Genomic DNA, 12,312 nt, shown 5'->3' with positions numbered 1-12,312 from the left:
CTCATCTGTTTGTGTTTGTATGAAAAATATTGTCACAAAGTGGGATTTGTTTTGGTGTGACCATAGGGCTATGCTTACCAGTCTCCCATCACATGGTGTGAGATATGCAAACAACTGGCACTGATGGGGGAAAATAAAGATAGGAGGAAAGGAATAAATATATTCACATAAAATAGTTTGCATGGCATTCTCATTTTTCAGAAGCAAAAATCTATTCTATATTTTTTGCATGATGTAAAGTAATTCTTTTCTGTTGAGATAAAGATACAGAGAAGAAGCAGGTTTTGTTGACTACTTTGCTGTAGAGTTGTTCTGCATTATAATCTGAAAAAAATGAGGTTACATTATTATTTTTATAGGAGAAGGCTGGATTGAAATAATCTTGACAAATGTGGATATATATCTACATCCATGCTGGTCACTCCAGGCCCCATTTGCAGACACTGGAAAGAATGAGGTGTTCTTAATGATGTGATACATCTCTCCCTAGATGTCTAAAGTCAGTCAGATGAATCATGCCCTAAAGTTAGATGAGATGAATTCCATTTCAAATGTTTAATATGGTTCTGGCCTAATAGTTTGAAAGAATTTTTCTAATGGACACAGAAGTGTTCAACAAAAGTGCAGACACATCCACATTATTTAATCAAGAGAGTAGCAGTCTTGGACCACTTTCTCATGAAACAGGATAATTCAGACTTTATGAAACCCTTTCTAGCATTTTGTGAATGCTCTGACAAAAGAAAATCAAAGACTGTGAGGATCTGCTACTAATATAGGACCTATTTTTCAGAGGTGGTTTTTGCCCTCAGCTCCACAGAGCACACACTGTTAAAGAGTACTGGGTGCTCTGAAGGACTGGGCATCAAGAACCCAATTGTTATGTGTACAACACTGTTTTTCCCATTTTCAGGAAGCACACGTGTATGTGCTAATGAGCCTGGAATTCTCCTGGCAAGGAAGACTGAAGAAGAAGGTGTCCTGTCTCTGCTTGGGAAACCAAGAACTGCAGATAACTTTGATGGATTTGATCTGGCCATAGTCCTTTTAATGTTACACTTGTGTAAGGAAGGATGTTTCTCCCTGTGAACACCTCTGACATTAAGTCCCATGCTGAGAATGCACAGTCTCGTATAAAATGTGGGAGAGTTGAAGTGTGACGTGGGGGCACAATTGTAGAATCAGGGCGAGTGGGAATTGTTGTCTATCACTTAAGGAGTCCTAAGGGAAGCTGTGATCAAGGAGTGGATGGAAAAGGTCAGATGTCTCATTATTCTAAAACTCTATTTCACTAGGATGTACTGTGTGACACAAAGTTTTCCAGGGGCACCTGAGCTAGATGAACCCCATTGCTGGCTTGTGCAGAAACAATTTTGCAGTGTCTGTGCTGATGTGTATAGAATAATCATTACCTATAACACCTGGTCACCATGCCCTAAAAATAAAAGCAGATCACAGATCATGAGTTCACTCCCCACTAAAGTAATTACTACTTCAAGTAGCAGTTTGGAGTTTGTTTTGCAAGCTTCCTGCAACTCTGGCCCTCATGGTCTCCCTCCTCTCAAGCTTTCTTCTGCAAGTGAGAGAAGCAGACTCTTTTGATACTCATATAGACTCAGGAGAATGGGCTGATAAGAAACGACAAAATATCACAAGGTATAAGTTAAAATGATTGAAGCACTCAATTTTCAAAATATATTTACAATCCTATTTTTTCTCCTGTTTTTGAAGGAGTAGGAATTAAATTCATGTCTCATTTTGCAAAGGAAGAGTGTTTTCTTCCTCAGTATACTGGTTAGAAAATTGAAATGCTTTTATCTTCATTTAGAGAATTAAGCTGAAGATGATCTGTCAAAATCAAGTGGGTCTATTCCACCTTCTCCTGCCACACACTGGTTGATGCTAGCTCGTGTGTTTCTGTGATACCTTGTAGAGAACAGTTTTATTAATAGTAATGTGGGTTTCAAGAGAATGCTGTGGATTGTCTGGACTTGCTTAGAAGAAAAAAGATCAGTTCAAACCTATGTTTCTTGAATCTCTTATTGGATGGTAAATAGACTGCTCTTTGGAGTGGAAATGCAACATTAGAATAATTTTGTTTAAACTCAGGCTGTAAATCTTTGATGTGGACAACGTAGCCTTGAACAATTTTACAATTTTGCTCCACACAGTTGTGAAATCAGCCTGAAAATGCGTGTTAGCTGGGGCAATGCAATAATGCAAATTTGTAGCTTATGTACTTATAATCATACAGACAGGCATAAAGCACTTCTCCCAAGTCTGAATATTTTAAAAATTTTGTGACAGCTATCAAATCCTGCTGCAGCAGTATGAATAGAAATTTTATTTCCTTGTAGTTTACCAGAAGAACTATTCTTGGCCGTTCAGGATAAGCAGTTCTTTAGTGCATCTCCACAGTTGCACTAAGTACATTAGATCTTTTCCATCTGTTTTTGAATGTGGAAAGATGACTCTGAAGTACAAATCAGAGTTTGAGTCAGCTAAAAACCTAGCAGAGATGGATAACAAAGTAAGCTGCTGCTTTATTGCTTCATGTCAAAGATAAAGTCATAGGTTAGGGGATGTGAAAATTTCCAGAGCCACATTTGGAAATTTCAGTACCCCTTTCTGCTCCACACTGATGAGTTCTGGGGCTTTTGTCCAAATGGCTTGTCTGTCAGCTGCATAGAGGCTTACTTGAATTACAGCCTCACAAAATGTCTAAGTTTGTTCAGAGAAGGGATATACTCTGTGTACACCAGAATGTTGTGTATTCATCACATAAGAATGAGTTAAAATAGCTGAAACAACCGAGGAGAAAATACGAGGCGGCCTATAGAATATTTAAAAACCTGTTATAATTTCAGAAATAGTTATTACTTGCCATTGAATTCCAAGAAATATGGGGGTTTATTCTAAGAAAAAACAAAACAAACAAACAAAAACCCACATAAAAACCATCATATTCTCTGTTAAATTCTGCAGACCTTACTTTTAAATAGAATATAGTGATGCAGAACCCTATTAAATATTAAATGACAATTGTTTCTTGATTCTATAAGACTTAAAGTGTAACTGTATATTGCAGCTGTTACTCCTGTTCACATTACCTACTAATGTGATTAATAAAGAATGCCATGCATCATTTTCTAACAGTGCTAAAGGCAGTACTGTAAATCGTTTACTGCGTAGACCTCTCAAACAAATGTTTGATAAAGGAGGGGAGGATGTTAAACATTAAATTGACTGTGCTGTACATCAAGGAAGACATTTACAGTAATTGCCATATTTGTAGTCAGCCCATGTCCACTTTGAAACCTAGAGTAGTAATTTTTCTTTTCCCAGAAAATACTTACAGTGTCAGGTAATTTCAGCTGTGCTTACTATGAGCCCTGCTTGGCTTGTACAAAACTCTGAGAGCAATAAGATTCCTTCTTTCATTATTTTTGGAGATGTACTATATGACAGGTTGATTTATTCCTTTATAAATTGTAAATCAAATATGCTCAAAAAATAAACTAGTTTTTTAATATGATAAGAATCCTGCAATATACAAGGACTACCAATATTCAGAAAGTGATGGGTAGGAAGGTGTGTATTATCATTAAATTCATCACCTGCATGTCTTAAGTGAATTAACATAATAAGCAAAACAAGAGGAGTCTGTCCATTCCCAGCAACTGCTTTCACTCTATTCAGGCTGTGGCTGCAAATCAACAATAGCAAGGGCAGGAATGCCTTTTTTCCTGCATTTGAAGTCTACTTTCATAGCACCCACACATAAATAGATGCCCATATGAAGAAGCTGATGGTGCATCTACCAAGTACCTTACTACAACCAAGAAAAGGCTAGCTTATGGAAGTCACATATTCCTGGAAATCCATATAGTAAGCAGCAGTAGGTGTATTGTATTTTCCATTATTGTAGACAGTGTTTGAAAATCTTTTAAGATTAGGGCAATTAAAACAGATTTATCTAGATGTTTTTAGAAGTTAAGTACAAGTTTTACCCAAACCCTATGAAATGCAAGGAGTTCCTTTGACACTGACAGGCTTCAGAGTAATTCCTTGACATGTTCAGCTTGATAGATGTAAAACATTTAGGTGGTTTTGAAGAACCTTCATGTAATAGCGTCGCTCAAGTATTTTAAGCAAATTTAAAACTTGGCATTGTTCTGTTCCTTCAGATTAGAAAAAAATGAAGTTTTTGAAGCTGGGCAAGCTGGATAGGATGTGAGATCTCAGAAATGTCAGGAGGAACGTAGGGAAGAGGCAAATTTTCTTGTGCTGTATGACCAAGCTCGCAGCATGTCCTGTGTAGTATGAGGATGAAAAGTCCAGCTGTCACACTGTTGGTCTAGCATGGCTTAGAATCATAGAATATCCTGAGTTGGAAGGGATCGACAAGGATCATGAAAGTCCACCTCCTGGCCCTGCACAGGACCACACCCAAGAGTCACATCTGGGAACATTTTCCAAATGCTTCTTGAACTATAGCAGGCTTGGTGCTGTGACTATTTCTACCTCCTTCAGTTTGCTTCTCATGGGTGTGCTGGGACAAAAGGAGTGCATAGCTTCAAGCCATGAAGGTTTGTGAGAAAATGGATGGCCTGAGAGGTACACCACCAATTACAAACCAGTTACTGCTTATAAGAGTTCATTTTTATAATATGTTCCCATGGTGTTTAGGGCATCTTGAAAAAGAACTATTACAGTTTTGCTATGTACTTCTGCAAAAAATACTTCTCTCTACTATGAAAGTGTATGGTTATTATTATTAAGCTGTTTTTTTGCTTATACTGAAGTGTGAGATCAATAATTGTCTTTCTTTGCTCCTGTATTGCAGCAGATCATGCTTTACACTATGTATCCCTGACAGTATTTTAACTTATTGCAGGAGGACTCTGTCCAGGGTCCAACGACCCCTGTCTGGAGAAACCGTGTCCAGGGGACATGCAGTGTGTGGGGTATGAAGCTAATCGGAGACCGTTCGTCTGCCAGTGCCCACCAGGAAAGCTTGGCGAATGTTCAGGTGCATGCCACAGCTGTAAAGGGGGATAGAATTGAACAATTAAGTGCTGCCATTCTCATTTTGTAGGTAGAGGTGCCAGTGAAGACAACAGAAAATGTACTGCTTAAACCATCTCAGCACTGGCACTTGGTGTATCTGTTTATAAGCCCTGTAAATACTTGTCTTTGTAGCTATGGGGCTGTTTGTAGACAGAAATTCCCACTGACTTGTTTAAGTATGAGATCAGTAAAACAGGCTGGTGAGAAAACAGGATTTCTCCTACAAAATGTTATACCAGATGTTTTCCTGCCATGGGCAAAGCTCTATAATTAACTCTTCTACTTACTATTTAGATTAGCAAAATTCCAGTCTTTATTAATGAAAGCACTACACCAACCCAAAACAAAAGTTTGAAGACACTTGTTAGTTCTCTACAGCTGTGTTGTTCTCTGGGATATAAAGAGCCAGGTGGAAAATCAGTGAAGTGGAGCTCTCTGGTGGCTTCAGTGAATTCCAGGCTGCATGACAGAGGATTTGTGCTATTTGCCTGATGAAAACACAGCAGATACTGAACTGTGGTCCTGAACAGTGGTTGCAGAGAACTCATTGAAAGGGTTTGGCTAACATCTGCCCACACCTAACTTTATACCAGTAACTCAACTGCCCGATGTATAGGTATGGGCATCTTTGACTCTCTCTGTTATCAGTGAGGCAAGATAGGTGCCTCCAGAAGTGTATAAGCTGAAAAATGCTGAAAACTTGGAAAAACCACTCTTTTTTTTTTTTTTTTTAAAGTATGGAGAAATAGAACTTTCTTGTATCCCCTGAAAAATAATTTAAAAAACAAATAAATACAATATATTTTGTGGTAGATGCCAGCTTTCTTTCTTGTAGAAAATGGATTTGATTTATTTCTTTCTAGACATTCTCATTAACTTTATAAATTCTTTAATTAACTTGACAGTTGAGGAATTATTTCAGGTGTCACTAAAAGCACATATGTCTTTTCAAAATGGTTGTTTCAGGCCACACTTCCCTTAGCTTTGCTGGGAATAGCTACATTAAATACCGGGTTTCTGAAAATAGCAAGAAAGAGGAATTCAAGTTGGCTCTCCGTCTGCGAACCCTGCAAAGCAATGGGATTATAATGTATACCAGAGCGAATCCCTGTATAATTCTGAAGGTAATTAAAATATCTTATCTTTTCTGTAGTTGTTTTTCTAGATTCTGTATTTTCTGTTGGCTCTTGATTTGGGTAATGCTGTTCTCATTTCTGCTGTAGATTGAGAAGTCGTCTGATTCTAACAGGGAAAAACAATTTCAACAACAGCAGCAACAACAACAATAAGAAAAACAGCTTGTTAGTGGTACTTTACTTGGAAAATTTCCCACTGGGTGCTGTTCATTACAAGAACGTTATATATATCTGCATGTAGAAGCCAGTCTGTACAAGATGTAAAATTTGGCCATTTATATGACTGTATAGTCAAAACAAAGCATACTAAAATTGCTGGTTTTCCCTTCTGTCCATGTCTGTGGTTAGGGAACATGCCCTCGTTTTCAAGTTAATTCCAGAAACCAGCTGCTTAGAACATGTCTCCTACTGAATATGAAGATCTCTGCTCTCTGTGGACTGAGATTATTTGTTGAGAGTCATGGGGTCGCCGGAGATTGATACCAAATCAATATTTAATTGATAAGCTCTCCATGCATTTTTGTTCTTTTTTGTGTTTCTGTGAAATGGCAAATATGTGCTGGACGGAAGGGGAGTACTAGGCTCATCCAAGACCCTGCCTATATAGTATTTCTGCTATAGCCTCTAAGGTACAAAATGAAGACAATGACATTTGTAACTATGCCATGTTCTATAATTCAGCAGTGAAAGAAATAACACAGAGAAAACCTTTTGTGTCTGTGTTTGCAATCTTCAGAGTAGTTTGGGCTGTATGCTTAGGTAATATTAAAGTGGCTAGATGAGTTATTAATGGGCAACAAAAAACTTTATAGCTGTTAGACTGAAATATTTCATGAGCAGGAGTACTGTCTGTCATTGACCAGGAACTGTCAGCATTGTTCGGATTTGTACAAGACAGTTAAGCTCTGCTTTGTGACACACGGAAATGCCATTTGAACTGTCAAGTATATGTTTTTGTTCAAGGAAAACCAAATGCAACTGCAGACTGGAAGACCTTCTTTGAAGTCTTCATCATGGTCACTCTTAGCACATGTCAGTAGGTAAAGTTAGCAATTTTGTAATTTCAAAAAATATTTGAAAAAAAAAAACCACAAATGGCCCTGGTGGAAGGTGCCACTTGAAAACAATGAGACGATACAGAGATTACTGAAATTTAGTTAGAATGGTAATAGGAGCATTAATTTTGTTAGACTTTAGTGTATAAAGCTCGCATCATTAGGGAGTACAGCATGTCCAGGTCATAGGCAACTGAGTGAAAATCTCCAGTTGAAGCTGAGAAATTTTGCCACCAAAAAAGAAAAGTTGATGCTGCTACAAACAAAAAACAAACAAACACCCTCATTGCAATCACCTGAGTTGAATCTTTAGTTGTGAAGTAGGAACCATGTGTTTTCAGTCACCACACAATCACCTAATTATTTTGATTTGAAAGATGCTGAGTTAAATATAATACTTCAAGGAGCAGCAACAAGAGTTGTGGCTATTCTGCTCCAATCTCAAAGGTCAACTTCCATGTCAAGCTCTGTTTTGTTTCCTAGCTCTAAGAAAGGGTTTCCATCTTTGAACTCATCTCATGCAGTACTTGGTAGAGAGCTTCAGATGCAGCTGCCACCTCACGTATCCAATGAGTGAGGTCCAGGATCGTGTGTGGATGCAAAGCCTCTGCTTTGTTCTATGCATTGAGCAGGGAAGGACACAGGGAATTACCTTCCCAGAGCCTCATGGTCAGCTTTTAGGTAGGGCACAATTCACAGTTGCAGTGTGTACATTTTTCCCAGGTCTGGCCTTTGGCTTCTGTGTGCATATGGCTTAAAGAAAATTAAATTATTACATTCAGCATAGTTTTTAAAGAAATTGTACCACTTTAAAGATGAAGAATTGTCAGAGTTTTGTTTGTGAAGGTCTTTTAGCAGAGGAATATCAGGCTGAGGTCTCACAAAAGTGCTCTGTGGCAGACAAATGGCATTATGCTCAAGGGATTTAGCCTTATCAGGTCTCTTCAGGATAGCAGCTGACTCTTGAGCTGCATTTTGGGGATCCTTAACTCAGGTGTTGTCAAGTAAGTTACACAGACTCTCTAAGCTTATGTTTTTTTTCATTTGTAAACTACAGGTAAGACTACTTTTTTTTTTCTTTAACCAGGTACATATGTTGTGAGATAGGGAGGCATTCAGAAATGAGGCCATTAAGTAGATTAATTACAGGACTATAAATGTGAAGTTGTTATCATTTGAGTATTGCTTTCAATTAAATTAAACATGAGGAGTAGCTTTCCAAATAGAGGATAAAGGATGGAATCCTGTGCTCTTTTGAGCACTCTGGCATCACTCCAGCACAGCATTTAATCATTTGCTTAACTTACTATATTTGAAGGCAATTGGAACTACTTACATAACTTAATTTTAAACATGTACTTAAGTGTCTGCTGGATTAGCACCAGAGGGCCCAGCACCATTACTGAGCTCCAAACAAAGGCAGAGGTAGAGGAAATTTAGACCATAAGCCCATGGGAGGGCAGGCAGAAAACACCACGGCTGTTGGGGCATACAGTGGCATTGTTTTGAAGGAAGTCTCTTCATTGCAGTCTATTTAAAATTTAATGCTGCAATATGGTTTTTGGAGTTTAAATGACCAGCTTAATTTTGGGAGCTCATACATTTGTGATAACTCCAGGGATGGAAATATTTCATAATCATAACACAGTGTCCTTCTTGGATGAATAATCAATTCCATAGAGCAAACTGCTTGTCTGCTACTTTGCTGAAAGCCTACCAGCTACACTGCATTGATACAATATAATAAAGGTGTTATTTATTCAACTGTTTCAAATAAAGCAACTCATCCATCGATTTTGAGAGGTTGGCCATTTTTTTTGTTGCATGCTCTTGCTTTTAAGACAATTGGAGCAAAATGAGATGCAGGTCAATGGCCTTTTTTTCTCCTTTGAAAAGATTGCATATGCTAAAACCAGGAGCACCGTTTCCTTTTTACCTAAGTAGCATCTAACTGGGAAAAGTAAGTTTTAACTGTTTAAAGCATTACAAGACCATTGCAGAAGAGAATTCCATAATATATCTAATTTTTTTCAAGGAATATGATGGAGATTCAAGTTTTTTTGTGACATTTAAAGAGTTAAAGATATGTAAAGAAAGACTTTCCCATCATACCAGAAATATAGGTGCTAAATGGTAAAAGGCAAGCATATGTTCTTCTGTCCAGGCAGTTAATGTGAAACTTTTTTGCATCATTTAGTTAAGTATATATTTTACATTTGAGTGCATTATTCTTGCCTGGCTTATGCTGCATAGGACCGAAGCTTGGATATGGTCCCAGTTATGGCTGGAGTTGAAATGAGTAACATTTTAATTAAATACACTGTTTTACACAAACGAACCTGAAATGCAATTCAGTTAACGAAGTATTTCCCCAGATAGATTAGGAGGCAGCATGCTGTATCCATGGTGTTTGACTGCATATGGACTCTGTGAGCTGGAGGTGGTCTCAGAAGAACCATTTGATCATTTTATTACCTGTGTTGATACACAAATATGGATGTTAGCCAAACATCTTAGCCAGGCTAATATTGTAATATAATTTGCAATATGTGTCTGGCTCCATTTTGCTCATTGAATGAAATTGTTGAAATATAATGGATTGCATCAGCTCTTGGAGTCTTCTCTGTTCTTTTTACTTCTTCACAGGAATTTCGTGGCTGTAAAAGTATATCTGCTTAAGTACGCATTAACCTCCCTGTCCTAGTTGTTATAACTGAGACTGTAACTAAGCCCTGAGCTTATAAAGCACTGAGAAGTGGAAGCTTGGTGGGAATTTTCTGCTCAGCTAGAATGAAGCAGTGTCTCTCTGCTTTCACGATGCCTCTGCTGGTGCCATGGGCTGCACTGGTGAGGGGTTGCAAAGTTTGTGTATCTCTGCTGTGAGATGGAGCAACTCAGTCTCTCTGCTGTGTTGCACTACATGGAGGGAAAAAAGCAATGCCACACGTTCAGTCCTACACTGATAGTCTGATGCTACCAGCTCTCAACCAGACCAGCCCCACTGATGTTATTATCTGGATAACTGCTGAGGCTGGACATTCATTGGATTTCCATACTATTTGCTTGGACTGAGCAGTGACTCTGATATCACAGCAGTTACAAAGAATCACAGGAACACCGTGGACTAATTGCTGAATGATGGCTGAATTCTTGTGCTTAGGAGTAGAGGCAGAGTTTTACCTGCCTGGCCAGCCTTGCTAGCCTAGTCAGGACAGGAGCCCTTTGCAGCATCTGCTCCTTGTCAGCTCTTCCTGTTCTTCCTCCTCCACAAGGCACCAGGCCATCAGGGGACAAGTATTTCCTCCTGATCCCCCTACAGCAAGGCCTGTGACCATCTAATTAATGAAAGTATTTTTATTGTCCCATTGCTAGGGGTATCTGGGCATGTCACAGTCTTTAATATATGTATCTGTAAAGCAGCGGTGTGAGATAGGGAAATGATGTTACCCCTCTTTTACTGATGGAGACCTGAAACTAATGACTTGCTTGAGATCCCAGAGGAAGAGTGTTGCAGAGTGTGGATTCCCATGCAAATCTATCACGTGTTACACTAGTACTGTAAGCATCAGACCATCCTTTCTATCTTTCACTCTAGCCTGAGGTAGAGGTTGCTAGTGTTTCTTCAATGAAAGGAAGGAAACTTAACCTTTCAGACTATATATATTTACTGTGTATGTCAGATCATCTGCTGGTAAAAAGAAGTAAAAGTGGATGAGAAAGATGTATAAAACATATTTTAATGGCAAATCTTTTAGATCATCATTTCCTGTATACAAATGGTTTAATATTTATTCCAGGTGCTCATATGTGGTGTTGTATTTATAAAGATAATTGGAAAAACATGTTCTGTGAGTAAGGGTAATAGACATTCAGGCAGTAGGTTCTTCAGGGCATAAGTAGTCTTAGGGGAGGTATATGTATATTATACACAATCAGTAGAAGAGTTTCCATAGGAAAAAGCCTTTTGAATAAGCAGCAAGTTGGCTGCTTATCCAATGATGGCCGTTTTTCAAACTGTAATATATTGCAATGTATTTTTCAGTTTGATTTGTATTCCTTTTGCGCCAGGTCTTTCTGAGCAGCACCTTCAAGGTTTATGGACTATTTTGTAGCACAGGGAGAAAAGAAACTATTGCTCCATCTCTGGAAAGAAAAATCTCAGTTTATCAGGGCATCTTGTTTATGAAGATTCCTCTGGAGAATGCTTTAACAGGCACAATTTCAATCTACAGAAATGGTTTACAGCTTAGTTTTGAGTCCCATAAGAAAAGATTTTTTAATGAAAAATGATCCAGACTCAATTTTCTATACATCCATTAGCCATTTTAGATTGAGCTGTAGGAGTACCATGCAACATCCATCCCTTAAGCAGGCTATGTTACAATCATAGATCTGACTTCTCAGTTGCATCCTATAGGTCAGGGACTTTGAAATAGCCAGCTGCTCATAGCAGAGGCTAATTATGGCTCTGTCCTTTGGCTCCTTCCCTCATACCATGCAAAGTAAGTAGGTAGCTGGCATTGATAGGGAGCTTGCCACATGCTTGCCACTGCTTAGCACCTCTGTGTCCAAGTGACTGCCAAGTAGTGGAGTGATGTGGTTTATATCCCAACTGACCAGTGTGTTTTGGCTTGAAGTTCAGTTCAAATTCAGCTAGTCAAGAGACTGAGGGTTTGGAAAGGAGAGGGAGTCCAGAGATCTACAGATCTCAAGATTTTACTCTTAGCTTTCCTCCAGGTAGTTTTGTCAACCTCCAAGGACATAAAATGCTGATAATGACAAGACAGCACAGTCTGCTTCTGTAGATTAACAGTTTCACATTTACCTTCAGGCCACATCAGAGAGAGCCTGGCAGAGAAGTGTGTGGTCCCACAGTTGAGACACATGCCAAGGAATGTCTCTAGCTAACATGGTTTAAAATGACTGTTCATGCTAGAAATAGCCAAAAATGGCCAAAAGCAGATGGACACAATGCAGCATCCTCACATCTGCAGTAGCCATGCCGGTTAAGCAGGCCACCAAAGCTCTGTGGGGGTTCTTGCATTGAAGCT

General features: G+C 38.7%; 1 protein-coding gene across 10 annotated transcripts in view; it reads left to right on the top strand.

The window, feature by feature from the left end:
• The window catches only part of FAT3 (FAT atypical cadherin 3), a 403,423-nt gene that overhangs the window by 362,195 nt on the left and 28,916 nt on the right, over positions 1–12,312 (top strand). For all 10 annotated transcript variants that reach the window (XM_027651027.1, XM_027650956.1, XM_027651114.1 and 7 more), the window contains 2 exons: positions 4,898–5,032; positions 6,037–6,194. In XM_027651027.1, the coding sequence (XP_027506828.1) occupies positions 4,898–5,032; positions 6,037–6,194 (293 nt within the window). The remainder of the gene's footprint in view (positions 1–4,897; positions 5,033–6,036; positions 6,195–12,312) is intronic.

This window comes from Corapipo altera, unplaced genomic scaffold (genome assembly GCF_003945725.1).
Source record: "Corapipo altera isolate COAL_440 unplaced genomic scaffold, ASM394572v1 0, whole genome shotgun sequence".
Taxonomy (NCBI): domain Eukaryota; kingdom Metazoa; phylum Chordata; class Aves; order Passeriformes; family Pipridae; genus Corapipo; species Corapipo altera.
This window is presented reverse-complemented; position numbering and strand designations above follow the sequence as displayed.